The sequence below is a fragment of the Triturus cristatus genome, chromosome 1_2 (genome assembly GCF_964204655.1).
Source record: "Triturus cristatus chromosome 1_2, aTriCri1.1, whole genome shotgun sequence".
Lineage (NCBI taxonomy): Eukaryota > Metazoa > Chordata > Amphibia > Caudata > Salamandridae > Triturus > Triturus cristatus.
In genome coordinates, this window is record NC_140580.1 from 520,858,646 (window position 1) to 520,877,052 (window position 18,407).

General features: G+C 45.5%; 1 protein-coding gene across 2 annotated transcripts in view; it reads left to right on the forward strand.

Annotated features, from left to right (window-relative positions):
* The window catches only part of ENTPD1 (ectonucleoside triphosphate diphosphohydrolase 1), a 248,134-nt gene that overhangs the window by 185,610 nt on the left and 44,117 nt on the right, over positions 1-18,407 (forward strand). For both annotated transcript variants that reach the window (XM_085606279.1, XM_085606278.1), the window contains exon 5: positions 15,790-15,949. In XM_085606279.1, the coding sequence (XP_085462405.1) occupies positions 15,790-15,949 (160 nt within the window). The remainder of the gene's footprint in view (positions 1-15,789; positions 15,950-18,407) is intronic.

Sequence of the window (18,407 nt, forward strand, 5' to 3'; positions counted from 1 at the left end):
ACCAATTTGATAATAAGCGATGTTTCACACACAAAAGCAAGGTTAAATCAATTCATTAATGACAGAAGGCTGTCAAAAAAAGGTGGGGACTTACCCGTGAATACTGGGTTAGTCAGCCAACCTCTCACTGGCAACTGCTCAGGAAAAGTGCACCGCTCTATGAAAAAGTAAGGTGATCACTGTTATAATAACAATCAGATCTCTATCCTGAGGGGGTGTGAACAACTTAACCCTACCGGAGAGTCTATCTAAGGAGTAGGGATAACATAATGTAACGACAGGGACTCAAGGTAAAAGACACTAAGTTAAGCAAACTGCCAAAGTGTTGCTTGTAAGAGAAAACGAATATTTATAGCATAAAACGTTAGGTAGACTAACATAGATGGCAAAGCCGCTGATTTTATCCACACTTCACCAAAGCCACCTAGTTGTACTCCATAGTACAACTCAAAATATAAAACAAGATAGACAACGCTTAAGGTTTACAGCGATTATTTCAAAAACCAGGAATACCCTCACGAGCGACTTACCTGTCCGTCGGTACACCGAGGCCCGAGTGAGCCTGATGCCGGAGGTGCCGAGGACAGGAAGTCTTCTGCTTAAAGAAGGAGGTTCAACAAGTATAAATGGCCAATCACGGGCCTGAATAGTAGAAAGTCATGGTAAAAAGAAGCAAGCACAAGTTTGCTTCTGCACACGCCCGTCAAGGAGACACTCCTATTCCGCGCATGCGTGTAAGACCGATCCTGGTCTGCAGATAGCACATGCGTATATGATTACTGCGATCGGGACCACTACTTTACTTAGAATGAAACCGCGCATGATCGTCATCCCATTATGATCCGCAAAGCAAACAAACTAAGTCCACATGCCTCGGTAACTATTTCGCGAAAAGGAAAAGAATCAAAACTTCCTTTTAAACACCGCTCTCTGAAATAGGGAAGTACTATAAACCACACAAGGTTGTGTCTTGCAAGTGGTCTGATGTTCGAGTGGAGGGTGTATCAATAACCAGAGTGCGCTGCCTAATTCTAAAAGTGCATGTGAATTACTGCAGAGATCCCCTGTAATCTTGAAAATGGGAAATGCCATCAGGGTGTCTCAACAAAGACCTCCAGAGATTGTAAATAGTATCATATATCAAAGGGATCATGATGTTAATGGTGCGACAAGATATCTTAGTGTGAGGCTTATAGTAACAACCACGGAATATCATCATTCATGCCATTGGTGTCTGTGTGTAGCTTATACACCCACCATTGTTCCCGTTTAAACAGAAATGCTGAAATATCGGTGTGATGAGGTGGAATGAATGGTTTTTCCAAAACTGTCCACTTAAGATCGTTTGAATTATGTCGCATAGTCAAGAAATGTTGCGTCAATTTTGTAGACGCCCTGCCACATCGTATTGTACTTTTGTGTTCTAATATACGAATCTTGATCTTTCTGGTGGTCATGCCCACGTATCGTAATGCACAAGGACATGTGATCATGTATATTAGGTTATTGCTGTTGCAGTTGGTATGAGAAATGAGGCGCCCAGGTCTTAATGACCCTATGTCAATTTCAGTGGTCATGGTCGTATGAGGGCAGGCCGCACATGAACCACAAGGAAAATGTCCTTGTACCGCCGGCAAACCCCATAGAGTGTTCAGTGTTTCTTTGTTTTTAACCCGAGGTCGGGTGTGCACCAACCTATCCTTTAGATTAGTACTGCGCTTGAATGCAAATAATGGGCGTGGTAAAGCTTCATCGTCTATGTTCAGAATCTTCCAATGAGATAAGATGGTATTCTTAATCTGATTGGAAAATCTGCAAAAAGTGTGGACACAAGTCAGTCTGTCTTGAGTCTCTTTCTTCAGTTTCGGTTCCAATAATGCTTCACAATTATTGTTGAGTGCTCGTTTAAGAGATCTTTTAATCAGTTTTTTAGGGTATCGTCTCACTTGTAATTGTTGTGACAAGTTTTTTGCGTGTTCTTGATACTTGGCTGTAGTAGAACAGTTCCTCTTGACCCTCAAGAACTGGCCAAAAGGTAAATTGTCCCTTAGGGCTTTGGGATGGTAGCTGTCGTATAGCAATAAGGAATTCCTTGCTAGTGGTTTTCTATATAGTTCAGTGGAAAGCCCCCCGTCGGATGGTGTAATCAAAATATCCAAAAAAGGAAGCTGTGTTTTACTGTATTCACACGTGAAGTTAAGAAAGGTATTACAGCTATTCAGCCATGTCTTAAACTCCAAAAGTAGTGGCAAAGAGCCCCGCCAAACTACAAAAATATCATCAATATATCTCTTCCATATGAGGATATTGGTTAGATAGGGATTGATGATATTAAGGACATTCTCAGACTCGAACATATGTACATACAGGTTCGCCAGACTGGGAGCAAAAATGCTCCCCATTGATGTACCCGATATCTGTAGGAAAAATTGTTCTTCAAATTGAAAAAAGTTTTCTTTTATTGCCAGTTTGGCACATGCTACAATGAAAGACACAGGTGTGATGGAATCTGGAGGGTTATTAAGCAGAAGTGTCTCTATCATGGAGAGTGTTTCATCCTGAGGGATGTAAGTATAAAGCGACTCAACGTCGAAAGTAACCAGAAAATCTGTCTGGGAATCAAAAGGCAAGTCGTTAACTAGTGCCAGGATGTCTTTGGTGTCCTTCAGGTATGTAGGCATTTGTTCAACCAGGGGACGCAAAAAATGGTCCGAAAAAGAAGATAAAGGTTCTAGTAAAGACCCTAGTCCTGAAATAATAGGACGACCTGGCGGTGGTATACGATTCTTATGTACCTTGGGAAGCATGTAAAAATACGGTACAACCGGAAAATTTCTGATCAAATAATGGGCTTCATTTGCTGTGATCCAGCCATTAGTGCTTGCCTCATTCACCAGGATTTTAATCTCCAATAAAAGTCTCGGCGTAGGGTCTGCAGTGAGTCGTTGATATGACCTCTCATCGTTCAGTTGTCGGAGACACTCAGTTCGATAAGCAATGGTATTCATTATTACAGTGGCCCCGCCCTTGTCGGTGGGTTTGATTGTAATAGTCTCATCACTAGTGAGTGATGTTAGGGCTTTGCATTCTTTTTTGTTAAGGTTCTGAAACTGGCTCTTAGTGGTCTTGCAGATTTTAGTAACCTGCGTAGTCACTGCCTTCTCAAAGGTCGAGACTGCAGCAGGGACCTGACTGGTAAGTGGATTAAATATTGATTTATTCCGTAATCCTGTGTTGTTGTCCAGTACATCAGGAGAGCCTGTTGGTTCTTTCCGAAAAAAGAAATGTAACCGTATCTTACGGAAAAAATGTGCAAGTTCTTGTTGAATCGTAAATGAATCACCTCCAAAGGAAGGAACGAATCCCAAAACCTTTGTTTAATAGTGATAACTCATCCGGATTCAGGGTTTTTTTACTCAAATTTATCACAAGGTCATGTGGGAGCTGGGTCCTGCTGTATTCTCCATCGATCCTCGAGTTGAGAGTGGAGCTGGATTGTCTGCCCAATGAACTTGGTTTTGATTTTGTCGCCTCTTGCCTCTGGACCGGCCCCGGCCATACCCTAAAAAAGGCTGCTGATTAGGATACATTTGGGGTTGTGGTGGATACATAAAAGGTTGCCCAAAGTGTTGGAAAGGAGGATAATGTACAGGACCGGGGGGCCACCATTGGGGAGAAGGAAAGCCAGGTGGGCCTCCTCTGTGACCTCTCTGAAAACCTCTTGTTCTTCTGTTATTCCTTCTATTAGTCGAATCACCTTGGAAGGAGTTGTCTGAGTCACTAGACCATCCCTCACTACCAGAGGTAGAATAATCAGAACCATATCTGCGGCCCTGTCGATTGTATTGGGGATTCACATAATCCGTGCTAGTGTATGGATAGACTTTTTCCATAGAAAACTTAGCTAGATCTTTTTTAAATTTGTTGGTTTTAGTCACCAAAACTGAATCTTTTAAATCTTTATTGCTTTTATTACATTCTTCATTTTGTTTTTTGAAAAGTGCCCCAGTCAGTGTAATTTTAATCTGTGTTTCTAAAGCCTGTATTTCAATCAATATAGTGTCGGCCACCCGTTTGGCAGTACTGATGATAAGAATGAGCCAATCACGGGTGCACCTCCAGGCTATCAAAGACCAATCATTGATGAAGGTCTTATCATCTAGGAACAACCTAGGAGCATTCGTGACAATGAGTCCTGTGGGAGTACAATTGCCTCTAAGATATTCGGTCATGATGGCTCCATGTATGTATACTCGGGAATGAGATTTCTTGAGAGTAAGGAGTTTCGCCCAGTCATCTCCTTGACTAGTATTGTTCCCCTGAAAAGTATCAATAATACTGGATGTATCAAGAATCGCTTGGGCCAGAGTGTCATCAAAGGCTAAACCTTGTCGTTCTGCCATGATTAGTGCAAGTTAAACATAGTGAATAATGCCAAAGGACCTGCCAAACATTAGAAACCCTACGACAGGGTAATGTCACAAAAAGAAGACCCACAGCCATAGTGGCTGTTCATAGACAAAATACAAATAATGGTTTGACAACCAGAGGATCTGAGGGAAAATATTTATGAAGACCACACATGGTTTGTTCCCCCAAGAAATACTGAATCAACAACCAAGTGAAACCCTGGGGTCTAATCTGAAGTTTACAAAATGTAAAAAACTACTATATCATTGCTGGATCAAAAGATCCCAAATACACAAGTGAAACACCGCCTAGGAACAACAGTGGGCATATCCCTTTAAAGGACGAAATCCCTCACTCACCAGAGGTGACATGCTTCATCATTGGGATTCTCCATCCCAGAGGAAACCCCTAGTTCCTCTGGGGGCTACAACTCCCTCTCTATGAGGGAGGAGCTCAAGGATGTTTTGTTGTTCAAGTAAGTGGGATGTACTAAATCCACAATGGCGAGCTAGTGGTATAAGTGAGGGCGCAGCGCAGAATTTTTTTTTTTTGTTATTTATGATTATGTGATATTAAGTGCAAGTGGAAGTAAAAATAGCTCAAGAGCGTCAGAGCACCGCTTTGTTCATAATGCGTCCTTGGCTAGAATAAAAAGGATAGTGCACCAGCAGTCAACAATTTTTTTAGACCGTGGTGATAGTGATAATTGTCAACATGTTTCAGCCTTAAAGCCTACAAATATGGCACGGCTTTCGTCAGGACTCGAAACAGCTGCTGAGTACAAGAAAACCAGAAAAAGGATACTCTGGGTCCAATTTCTTAAGTCAAGTGCATCATAAGTAAAGACCACCTGAAAAAAACAAAAAGCCACCAATTTGATAATAAGCGGTGTTTCACACACAAAAGCAAGGTTAAATCAATTCATTAATGACAGAAGGCTGTCAAAAAAAGGGGGGGACTTACCCGTGAATACTGGGTTAGTCAGCCAACCTCTCACTGGCAACTGCTCAGGAAAAGTGCACCGCTCTATGAAAAAGTAAGGTGATCACTGTTATAATAACAATCAGATCTCTATCCTGAGGGGGTGTGAACAACTTAACCCTACCGGAGAGTCTATCTAAGGAGTAGGGATAACATAATGTAACGACAGGGACTCAAGGTAAAAGACACTAAGTTAAGCAAACTGCCAAAGTGTTGCTTGTAAGAGAAAACGAATATTTATGGCATAAAACGTTAGGTAGACTAACATAGATGGCAAAGCCGCTGATTTTATCCACACTTCACCAAAGCCACCTAGTTGTACTCAATAGTACAACTCAAAATATAAAACAAGATAGACAACGCTTAAGGTTTACAGCGATTATTTCAAAAACCAGGAATACCCTCACGAGCGACTTACCTGTCCGTCGGTACACCGAGGCCCGAGTGAGCCTGATGCCGGAGGTGCCGAGGACAGGAAGTCTTCTGCTTAAAGAAGGCGGTTCAACAAGTATAAATGGCCAATCACGGGCCTGAATAGTAGAAAGTCATGGTAAAAAGAAGCAAGCACAAGTTTGCTTCTGCACACGCGCGTCAAGGAGACACTCCTATTCCGCGCATGCGTGTAAGACCGATCCTGGTCTGCAGATAGCACATGCGTATATGATTACTGCGATCGGGACCACTACTTTACTTAGAATGAAACAGCGCATGATCGTCATCCCATTATGATGCGCAAAGCAAACAAACTAAGTCCACATGCCTCGGTAACTATTTAGCGAAAAGGAAAAGAATCAAAACTTCCTTTTAAACACCGCTCTCTGAAATAGGGAAGTACTATAAATTTCATTGTAGCATGTGCCAAACTGGCAATGAAAGAAAACTTTTTTCAATTTGAAGAACAATTTTTCCTACAGATATCGGGTACATCAATGGGGAGCATTTTTGCTCCCAGTCTGGCGAACCTGTATGTACATATGTTCGAGTCTGAGAATGTCCTTAATATCATCAATCCCTATCTAACCAATATCCTCATATGGAAGAGACATATTGATGATATTTTTGTAGTTTGGCGGGGCTCTTTGCCACTACTTTTGGAGTTTAAGACATGGCTGAATAGCTGTAATACCTTTCTTAACTACACAGCTTCCTTTTTTGGATATTTTGATTACACCATCCGACGGGGGGCTTTCCACTGAACTATATAGAAAACCACTAGCAAGGAATTCCTTATTGCTATACGACAGCTACCATCCCAAAGCCCTAAGGGACAATTTACCTTTTGGCCAGTTCTTGAGGGTCAAGAGGAACTGTTCTGCTACAGCCAAGTATCAAGAACACGCAAAAAACTTGTCACAACAATTACAAGTGAGACGATACCCTAAAAAACTGATTAAAAGATCTCTTAAACGAGCACTCAACAATAATCGTGAAGCATTATTGGAACCGAAACTGAAGAAAGAGACTCAAGACAGACTGACTTGTGTCCACACTTTTTGCAGATTTTCCAATCAGATTAAGAATACCATCTTATCTCATTGGAAGATTCTGAACATAGACGATGAAGCTTTACCACGCCCATTATTTGCATTCAAGCGCAGTACTAATCTGAAGGATAGGTTGGTGCACACCCGACCTCGGGTTAAAAACAAAGAAACACTGAACACTCTATGGGGTTTGCCGGCGGTACAAGGACATTTTCCTTGTGGTTCATGTGCGGCCTGCCCTCATACGACCATGACCACTGAAATTGACATAGGGTCATTAAGACCTTGGCGCCTCATTTCTCATACCAACTGCAACAGCAATAACCTAATATACATGATCACATGTCCTTGTGCATTACGATACGTGGGCATGACCACCAGAAAGATCAAGATTCGTATATTAGAACACAAAAGTACAATACGATGTGGCAGGGCGTCTACAAAATTGACGCAACATTTCTTGACTATGCGACATAATTCAAACGATCTTAAGTGGACAGTTTTGGAAAAACCATTCATTCCACCTCATCACACTGATATTTCAGCATTTCTGTTTAAACGGGAACAATGGTGGGTGTATAAGCTACACACAGACACCAATGGCATGAATGATGATATTCCGTGGTTGTTACTATAAGCCTCACACTAAGATATCTTGTCGCACCATTAACATCATGATCCCTTTGATATATGATACTATTTACAATCTCTGGAGGTCTTTGTTGAGACACCCTGATGGCATTTCCCATTTTCAAGATTACAGGGGATCTCTGCAGTAATTCACATGCACTTTTAGAATTAGGCAGCGCACTCTGGTTATTGATACACCCTCCACTCGAACATCAGACCACTTGCAAGACACAACCTTGTGTGGTTTATAGTACTTCCCTATTTCAGAGAGCGGTGTTTAAAAGGAAGTTTTGATTCTTTTCCTTTTCGCGAAATAGTTACCGAGGCATGTGGACTTAGTTTGTTTGCTTTGCGGATCATAATGGGATGACGATCATGCGCTGTTTCATTCTAAGTAAAGTAGTGGTCCCGATCGCAGTAATCATATACGCATGTGCTATCTGCAGACCAGGATCGGTCTTACACGCATGCGCGGAATAGGAGTGTCTCCATGACGCGCGTGTGCAGAAGCAAACTTGTGCTTGCTTCGTTTTACCATGACTTTCTACTATTCAGGCCCGTGATTGGCCATTTATACTTGTTGAACCGCCTTCTTTAAGCAGAAGACTTCCTGTCCTCGGCACCTCCGGCATCAGGCTCACTCAGGCCTCGGTGTACTGACGGACAGGTAAGTCGCTCGTGAGGGTATTCCTGGTTTTTGAAATAATCGCTGTAAACCTTAAGCGTTGTCTATCTTGTTTTATATTTTGAGTTGTACTATTGAGTACAACTAGGTGGCTTTGGTGAAGTGTGGATAAAATCAGCGGCTTTGCCATCTATGTTAGTCTACCTAACGTTTTATGCCATAAATATTCGTTTTCTCTTACAAGCAACACTTTGGCAGTTTGCTTAACTTAGTGTCTTTTACCTTGAGTCCCTGTCGTTACATTATGTTATCCCTACTCCTTAGATAGACTCTCCGGTAGGGTTAAGTTGTTCACACCCCCTCAGGATAGAGATCTGATTGTTATTATAACAGTGATCACCTTACTTTTTCATAGAGCGGTGCACTTTTCCTGAGCAGTTGCCAGTGAGAGGTTGGCTGACCAACCCAGTATTCACGGGTAAGTCCCCCCCTTTTTTTGACAGCCTTCTGTCATTAATACATTGATTTAACCTTGCTTTTGTGTGTGAAACACCGCTTATTATCAAATTGGTGGCTTTTTGTTTTTTTCAGGTGGTCTTTACTTATGATGCACTTGACTTAAGAAATTGGACCCAGAGTATCCTTTTTCTGGTTTTCTTGTACGCAGCAGCTGTTTCGAGTCCTGACGAAAGCCGTGCCATATTTGTAGGCTTTAAGGCTGAAACATGTTGACAATTATCACTATCACCACGGTCTAAAAAAATTGTTGACTGCTGGTGCACTATCCTTTTTATTCTAGCCAAGGACGCATTATGAACAAAGCGGTGCTCTGACGCTCTTGAGCTATTTTTACTTCCACTTGCACTTAATATCACATAATCATAAATAACAAAAAAAAAAAAATTCTGCGCTGCGCTCTCACTTATACCACTAGCTCGCCATTGTGGATTTAGTACATCCCACTTACTTGAACAACAAAACATCCTTGAGCTCCTCCCTCATAGAGAGGGAGTTGTAGCCCCCAGAGGAACTAGGGGTTTCCTCTGGGATGGAGAATCCCAATGATGAAGCATGTCACCTCTGGTGAGTGAGGGATTTCGTCCTTTAAAGGGATATGCCCACTGTTGTTCCTAGGCGGTGTTTCACTTGTGTATTTGGGATCTTTTGATCCAGCAATGATATAGTAGTTTTTTACATTTTGTAAACTTCAGATTAGACCCCAGGGTTTCACTTGGTTGTTGATCCAGACATGGTGGCCCACAAATCAGCAGTTAATAACTACTATCGGTATTAACAGTGGAAAATGCCCCAGTGAAAGCCCTTGAAGTGCCCTGGTGGTCCAAGTTGTAGTACGGGAATGTGACTATGTAAACAGTGTTTCCGTGCGAGGTACGTCCATCGCAGCATTCGCACACAGCGATTCGGCCCTGGTATGTGTCCTGCGAGATGGCCACTGAGTCTGCAACCAAATCTGGATGCTCCAAGGTCACCGGCGACTAGTCTGTTGGACTTTCAAACTCCTCAATGACCTCAGTCCAGAGGTCTGCGATTGGCCACCAGCGAACCCCGCAAACCTCACGGCACAACGCACTCTCCTCCACTCGTCACTGCGTATTCCCACTGCTGTACGGCGGGGCCAGTGCTAAATGTCCAAGCTAGTGCAATTCTGGGTCTGGCCAGGGCATCCTATTCAATTCCCGTTGTGGGATGACCTGCCCCAATGCATTCTCCCACATCCCCTTTAGTTTGTCCAGGTATTTCCTTGCCATTTCATTCAGCGCCCCATAGAGCTATCTCACCGAGTGCCTACCTGACATCAGTGTCAGCAACAACTCTAGCACTGCAAGCATTTGTGGCTCTCCCTGGCCCACTCCCCAAAGGGTTTCAGACATCCGAGTAAGAGCCTGAGAAGTTGGCCCCAAGGCAGCCCAGTAGCGGTCATCAGTTCCTACAGCGGCATCAACGCCTTCAAGGTGTAACAATCCCCCACCATTACCAGCCCTGCAGCCATCTAGTGTTTCATCTGGAGAGCAGTAAAAAAGGAAGGAGGGTCATCCACAGGAAGGCTCAATTAGTGGCAAAGCCAGGGCGTATAAGGGGCAACCCACAGTTCACAGCATGCATTGAGACCAGCAGCGGAGAACAGTGTCCAGTATCAGCGGAGAACAGTGTCCAGTATCAGCGTCGGCATGCCCCTCCTGCCTCTGCATCCCAACAGTCTAGCCAAGAGTACCCCCTGTGCCGGCTTGGCCCCAAGTTTCGAGAGGTGTGGCGCAGCGGTCAAAGTGTCTGGCTCCAGAATGTGGGGTTCACAGTTTGATCCCTGGTGCCAACGGCAGCTCAGCTCAGTTCAGCACCATGTGACTCTGGGCAATAGCTCACTTAATCTCCCCGATGGTCCCCCAGCACCTGGATACTCTTAGGGGTGATAAGTTTATTCTTTACAAATGTGGAATTATTATAAGTTCATGCTGATAGACCCCATCGAGCCATTTGGTGATCCACTGCTTTTGGACTGCTAGAAAGTACAACTTGAAGTTGGGGACCCCAAACCCCGTCTGCCAGTGGATGACACAGTATCTCCAGTGAGACCCTATTGCAACCCAGTGAGACCCTATTGCCACCCCCATCCCAAATCAGCTTGCACACCAAAATGTCCAGCTGCTGAAAACAGGCCACCCGCACCCACACTGGAAGATTAGCAAAGTGATAGAAGAACCAGGGGAGTATTATCATTTTGGTAAATGCCACCCTCGCCATGATAGGGAGCCGGAGTGATCTCCAGAACGCCACATTGCTCTTGAGTGATCTCAACATCCCCCCAGATTATTCTCCTGCAATTCCTCCAATTTTTGGAAAATCTGGAATCCTAAGTATCAGAAGGTTGTACGCTCTCGAAGTTCATGCAGAAGATGTCCTGGCCCGGCCACTCTAGGGAATATGGGGAATGCCCAGGACTTGGCCAAGTTAACTCAAAGTCCCAATAGTGTGCCAAAGTCCTGCAACTGTTGCAACACTCCTCACCATTTGACACATATAGTAATAGGTCGTCGGCATACAACAAGATGTGTTCCCGCCCCTCTATGCTGAAGGTCTCAAGGTCTATCGACAGTATCACCGCCCATCTGTTGGCTTCATTCAGGTGGCAGTGCATCACACTAAAGAGGCATCTAAGATTAAGGATCGTATTGCGAGCGGGAATTGAGCAATTTTGATCGCTGTGAATCAGGTGGTGCATATGGCCAAGGAGCTAAGTTGCAAGTACCTTGCTCTGTATTTTAAAGTCCATGTCAAGCATAGAAGGTGGTCAGAATGCCAACAGGGGAGCCCCAGACGTGTTGGACTTGGGAAGTGGGATCATTAAAGCATCTCTCTTGGGGGCCGGGCACTCCTCCTGCTCCAGTGCTTGTGCGTATAGCTCCATGAGCTTGGGGGTCAGCTTGGCGGCGAACATGGAGTAAAACTTCAGCGGAAGCGTGTCACACCAGAGTTTTTGCCCAAAGCACTACCCTTGGATGACCACTTTAAAAGTCTCCCACTTTACAAGGCAATTGGTTGCTCTGCCGGCATGGTGGTCAAAAAAGGTTCAGCTAGTGTCACTGAGCCTGCTCCGTAACAGGACATCCATTCAGGCCAGAGCCTCCACGTGGGAATTGCTGGATGAGAACCGCCCCCCCCCCCCCAGCCAGAGCTCTACGAGCATAGGGCTGTGGTCAGGTATTGGGTGCATTAGGTATTCTGTGTGCAACAGAAAGGAGCATAAGAACTTGTCTAGCCTCACATGTAGTTTATAAAGGCTGGAGAAATATGACTAATCTCATTCAGACCTGTGCTGTGCCTGGCAGACACCTTCCAGGTCCTAGCCGGACATCAATTCCCGGATCCCCAGTGCAGTCTTATAAGCTCGCACGCCTGCCACAGGAGGTGTCAAATGGTCTAACTCAGTGTCAGCTACAACGTTGTAATTGCCTCCCAGGATCACCTCCCCGCTCAAAGCATGGCTCAGTTGGAGGGTCACTAGACTCAGAAAAGGGATCTGATCCTGATTTGGGGCATATAAGCACTCCAAGGCCAGCTGCGCCCCATTCAATTTCTCCTCTGCCAGCACATAGCATCCTTCGTTGTGTATTCTGGTTTGCGTGGCCTCAAAGGGTACCCCTGCTCTGACACAAATTAGGGTTTCACATGGAAAGGCTGAGTATTCTGTGGCATACAGCTGCCACATCTATCAGCGACTAAGCCTCCCACCTCTGTGTTAGTGAGGTGTGTCTCTTGTGGGAAAGCAATGTGCACTCCCCTACGCTTTAGAAACGTACGGACCTTGTGATGCTTAGCTCCCGAACCCATTCCTTGAACGTCCCAAATCATCATTTTAAAATGGTCATGGGAAGCGTCCATCTCCCTCGTATCTATCCTCGGTTAACCGGCCCCCGCCCCTCCCAGCCTCATAGATCAAGCTGTGTGCCCACCATCACCAGAACCTTAGCAAACAAACTCCTCCCCAACTCCCACTCCCCAGAGAAGCCCAGCAATAGCTGGCCGCCCAAACATAGACATGGTGAATTAAGAATAAACCATGATACCTCTAGCTCCTATTGAAAGCGAGCAGCTGTGTGGGGGTAGGCTAAAGGATAAGAACAAAAGCACATGCTCGTCCATGCGGGCCCTCAGGTACTTTTGGCCCATCTACCTGAGCAATCCAGCATTCAGTGTTGACACCCAACACTCCCCGAAGCCCTGAGCCCTCTACCCGATAGTGTGGATGCAGCCTTGCCCCCATCTCTGCAGCCAGAGATTGGAGAACACCATGCATACCTTGTCAGTTATACGTGCACTTTTCCATCGTGGCTAAAGGAGACACGTCAGCCATTCCAGCCCACCCTCCCACACAGGCTCAGTATATTCAGCATCACACAATTATACCTTACAACTTCATAGTAACTCTTCCGCTGTCTGGGGAGTTACTTCAGGCAAACAGTTTTTACTGAGGGAAGTGTTACCAGAGTCCATATATCTCTCTTTCTGGGACCCCTCCATGCGCCATTCATCTTCAGAGTTAAGGAGGCTGCTCTGGTTAAGTTAGACCACAGCCAGTACCGCCGCCCCTTTATCGTGGTTAGCTTGAGTACAGGATTTGCCTAGCCATGAGCCCCTGCCTCTTGCAGTGTCTCCTCTTGGACTGGCATCTGGGTCGTGGTGTCTGCTGGCTGACCCCCGGCTCCCTTCCTTATACTGGCATTCTCTCAAGCCAGATCCAAGTCTCAGCAGGGCGGAAGGTGGTGGTGCCATCTAGAATGATTTTCAGGTGGGCTGGAGTGAGTATATAAGGAGGTTGTCTTCACCTGTACAGCTGCAGTAAAGTCCAGGAAGAGTGTCACCACACTGCCCTCCAGCCTGAAAGGACCCGTGGCCCTCGCTCTCTGCAATAGGATGTCTCTAATGGAGGAGTTTGGCTACTAAAGGCCAAGGTTGTCTCCCCGGCACTCTGAGTGCCCGCTCAGCACAAAGAAGGGGGTGAGCAGTCCAGGTGCTGCCTCCTCTCTTACCTATTTCTCCAGGTAAGTGATTCTATCCCCACCTTCAGCCCCTTCTTGGAGTCTCACAATGCGGACATTGCTGCCACAGTTTTGGCCCTCTGTATCTTCTGCGTGTCTCTCGCAATGGTCACATGTTCTGAAAGGTCTTTTACCTGGGTGATCAAGGTGCGTTGTGTGGGTTCCAGTTCTTCAATGGCCAGATTCGCATCCTGGACTTTATCCGCCAATTTTTGTTGCTCAGTGTAGAGCAGTCCTAGGTCTACAGACACCGTACCAATCTGTTGCTGGAGCACCATTTTGGAGTTGGCAATGGCTTCCAGTATTTTGTCCAGTGTGAGTTGAAGCGTGGGGGGCAGCTGGTTGCAGGCTCACCAGCTGTGGCCTCCCCCCACAAGCCTGTATCTTTTAATTTTGTGTTTGCCCATCACTAGTGTTTTGCCCAGCAGCGTTGGTGAGGATTCCTCTCCAGGGGACCTTCGGCAGATGCCCCCCTTCCATTTAACAGGACTGATTTCCCCTCCAGGCCACGGCTGGGGCCCGATGTGCAGAGTCTCAGCCATTATCTATGCCCGAGTGCTGTGAGTTTGTGGGCAGCCAAGGCTTCCTGTGTGTTCCTGGTGTCCTCTAGGCTTAAGCATGGTCTGTGGTACCCGCGTCTACTGGGTGCCGATATCTGGGCCTCACAGGCAATCAGGCCCCACTGGGTGCAGACATGCACCCGATTGTGCAGTTGGTCTTCCCCTATGGGTAGGACCCCCGTGCCCAGAGGCCTTGTCAACCCACCACAGGTCTCCCGCAACTCCAGGTGCCAATGTGCACCCCGCTTCGAAGTCACGGTGTGCTCGCCTGTCAGCAGGAGGTCCCTCTCCTTAGCCAGTTACTTTCACACATCGCTGTGAGGGCTACATTCCCTAGGACCTCCGCGTAGCTGAGAGCCCTGGACTACTCCCTGCTAGGTCAAGCCATGCCAGGCACTGATGTGCACCCTGTGGGGAGGTGGGTGCCACCAGTCAAGATGTCTCCAGGAAGCCAGAGTCTCCGAGTCCTCGCTTTCTCCTGCTGTTATGGGCCCCCTATAGCGCTGCTGCCCGATCGTTCTCTATGGCCCCCAGGCCCCATTGGAGCTGCTTCTCGCCACCATGCTCACTGCCAGTCTCCCATGATACATCAGGGGGCCCAAGGGCCAGCACAGCATCCCCCACAGCTTGCCTGTCTCGGTCTTCACATACCACCCACTCGGCTGCGGCGCTTCCGTCTGCACCGCTGCCACACAGACTTTCTGCTCCCGGGCCTCGCCACCAGGTGCCACATTCAATACTCTGTCTCAGGTGAGTCACCAGGCCCCCGGCAGTCGTCCAGCATGCCACAGAGCCCCCTGAAGCACCAAGGGTGTCCGATAGTGCCCCAAACAGGAGGATAATTGAGGCCAGCACAGAGCAAGGGATTATGCTGCCATTATGCTGCCCATCCAGGCCACACACCCCCGATCTCAGCCTCTAGTCGGCAGTGAAAAAGTGATCATATTGTCCAATAAAGTTTGCATCTGTGAAGTTTACATGGAGAAACCTTTTCCCTGAGCATGGAGGCATGGAGTCAAGATGGAGCTACCATATTTATTTTGATGGCAGGAATGATTCCTAGATATGTGACGGATACAGTCTTCCCAACAAGAAAAGACTACCATTAGCACATAAACTCTACTTCAGTTCCACAAAGAGCATGCAAAGGTTTCAAAAGATATGGTGACAGGAGTCCAAAGTAAAAAAAAATCAATACTACCCTGAGCTTTGTAAAAGTAGTTGAGCATAATACTAAGAGCATCTCCCTAGCTAATTCGAGATGTATTATTCATCATTAACTCTGAAGACTTTTGCTGCATGGGATAGTATTGATCACATCTCCTATGTAAATGTGTCCCATGGGTTTGAAGGGTGCTTGAAAACATCACAGTCTACTATCAGTAGAGCAGTAAAGGATCTTAAAAACCTGTGCATTGTACTTTTCTGTATAATTGCCATCTTCATCTGTATGCATTTTGTGCCTTAAAAAATCAATCTTAAAGCCATTGCCAGGTTCCCGTCGATTGCATGCAGTTATCCAGTTCCTTTCCTTGTCTGTTTAGTATGCTGAACCCCGGTCTGTCTGACCAAGTGCTGTCATCAGTAGAAAACAATCTGGAATTGTATCCATTCGATTACCAGGGTGCCAGAATCATCACGGGACAGGAGGAGGGAGCTTACGGCTGGATCACCATCAATTACCTACTCGGCAAGTTTGTACAGGTAGGGTACCCAGCGAAGAGTTATGTCTTTCATGTAGAGTGAGATGAAGCATGTGTTCCTCTTAATTACTGTTAGAGTGGCATGTCTGCATAAGATGAGATACATGCCACCTTCTAGAGACTGAATGGAAACACCATTTACCTGGTCCCCGTCAAAGATTTATCACCCCAGTGGGACTTAAATAACATGTTTGCTGGATGCATATTTTTCGTCTGCTGTATAGTTCTTCTAGTTGAATATGCCCTTAATATTTTGTATGCACTCTTAATTAATATATTATGAAACTAACGTCTCTCCCGCTGGGCAGCCTTATGAAGAAAATAGACAATGAAATAAAATAGCCCTACATTTAAATTCTCTTTTCTAAGCAAAAGTAGTTTCAAAGTTCCGCATTGATCAGGAAGTCATTGTTCCTGTCTTCTTTCCAAGATCGCACAAAAATACTCTTTGGAGATCTTGCACGGTCTTGATTAGGAAATAATTCTCAGTTTCCCCAAACCAGGAAGATCGAACCCTGGTCACATATTTCTACCCTTTTCTGGCAGACAGGCGTGCAAGACCTCTCTTGCCTTTGTATAGCTTACTGTGGGACTTCCTGCCTTTTGCTCATACAGCATTAAAATACAGGGCACTAAAGCTAAGGCTTTGAAAAGTGTTGGGCAAATCAGGAATCGTGAGTGAATCGGTAAAAGAAGTTTGTGGTAAAAGAAAAAGACCTGCTGAGAATTTTTAACTGTCCGCACCTTCAAGGCTAGATATTCAGGTGAATATGAATGTGAAAACCATAAAAAATCCCAATTGGGTTAAATCAAGTATACTTTTAATCGCTCCTCTTAAATGTTCCCTGAGGAAATTCTTTTTCCAAGCTACTTTGCCTTGGAAAGAAGTTGTAGTGTACATCCTGCAAACATAACGCACATCTAAATATCAAACCCATAAAATATATGGGGCCTGATTTAGAGTTTAGCAGACGGGTACTCTGTCACCAGCATGACGGCTATCCCGTCCACATTGTTACAAGTGCATTATATATTAATGCATGCCAATCCGCCTTATTATAAGTGCATTGCATCCTAATGCACTTTTAATTAGCCGAACGTCTTATGTCTGTAATGTTTGTGATGGAGTGCCTATCTGCCAAGCTCTGTATCAGTCCCTTAGACCTATGCACATTAATATGAAGAGTGAAATGTAATGATTGTCACTGCCCTGCTTTGTGCATCTCTGCCTGTATGGTTTCCCTTCTGCAGGCTATATCGCTCTGACACTATACAAGCCCTACACATCTTTTCCGCCCTCTGGTACCGAGGCCTGCATGACACAGCAGGTCTATACCCCTTAAATAAATGGCCGGTACCATATCCTAGGCATAGTGTGCCTTAGATGACATAATCCCTTTCATATTGGTATACCCATGGAAGAACAACATGTTTCTCTACATAATATTTTCTTTCTTCAAATGGTGCAGGTGACCACTGATGGAGAAAAAAATCACGGGTTCTTTTGAGACTGGATACACACTTGCTTAGTCGCCCATGCTTTGCTAATCATGTGCGGTCTTTTGCATTGTACGTTTTATGAATCTGTGCCATTGCACAGTTGTTTCCCACTGTCCAGACCTCTAGCCTATGGGAATGGTTTGCCTCTGTAATAAATCCATTCATGCAAAAAAGCAAATTTTCCACACCAATCATCTTACAGTTGCATGAAGTCATTGCAGCTCAGGGCTGTTGCCCTCGTTTACTAATACCTATGATAACACCCCCCCCCCAACTGTTGTGCAGCATATGTGGGTTTGGTGTTAGCCCGGACATGATTGGCCTATGCCATGGTTCTCTGTTCTACTTGTGGTCTTTAGAAATAAGTCATCTTCATTCATATGAATATACGGTGTTCTTCCACCCTGGTTACTAGGGTCCCAGCAGTCCCATGTGCAGGTGACAACAGGCACACGCCTGGCTTGCTGCTACCCTTGGAGGTTCATTTGTAAATCCCTAGTTGCAGATGGGTAGAATCATACTAGAACTTATTTAGAACCCCACAACTTGCAGGTTAGAAAGGTAACATATATGGTCTTCGAAAGGTAAACACATAAGCATACTCTACCTCTCAAGACTGGCCCGTGCTGCACACTTTCATGTAAGTAAGATCACTCCTCACCACAGCCAGCGGCGCGTCCTTCCTTCCTGGTGGTACGTAACCCAGAAAGAACCTACATCTAAGCTGAGGAAGTAGTGAAATAAGTAGTGAGACACAATAATAACATAGGAGCAGGTGTCAGGTTAGTCCTCTTGGGATGCCCAGGTTTTCACCTGGATAACAGGGTTTACCTAGGCCTCTTTTGTGTGATTGGTTGAACACCTGGAGCATAACCTCTGCCCAAGAAAGAGAAATATGAACACACCACATGCCTGATGGTGGGGACTCACAGCGCACATTGCTCGTTTATTTCAATAAG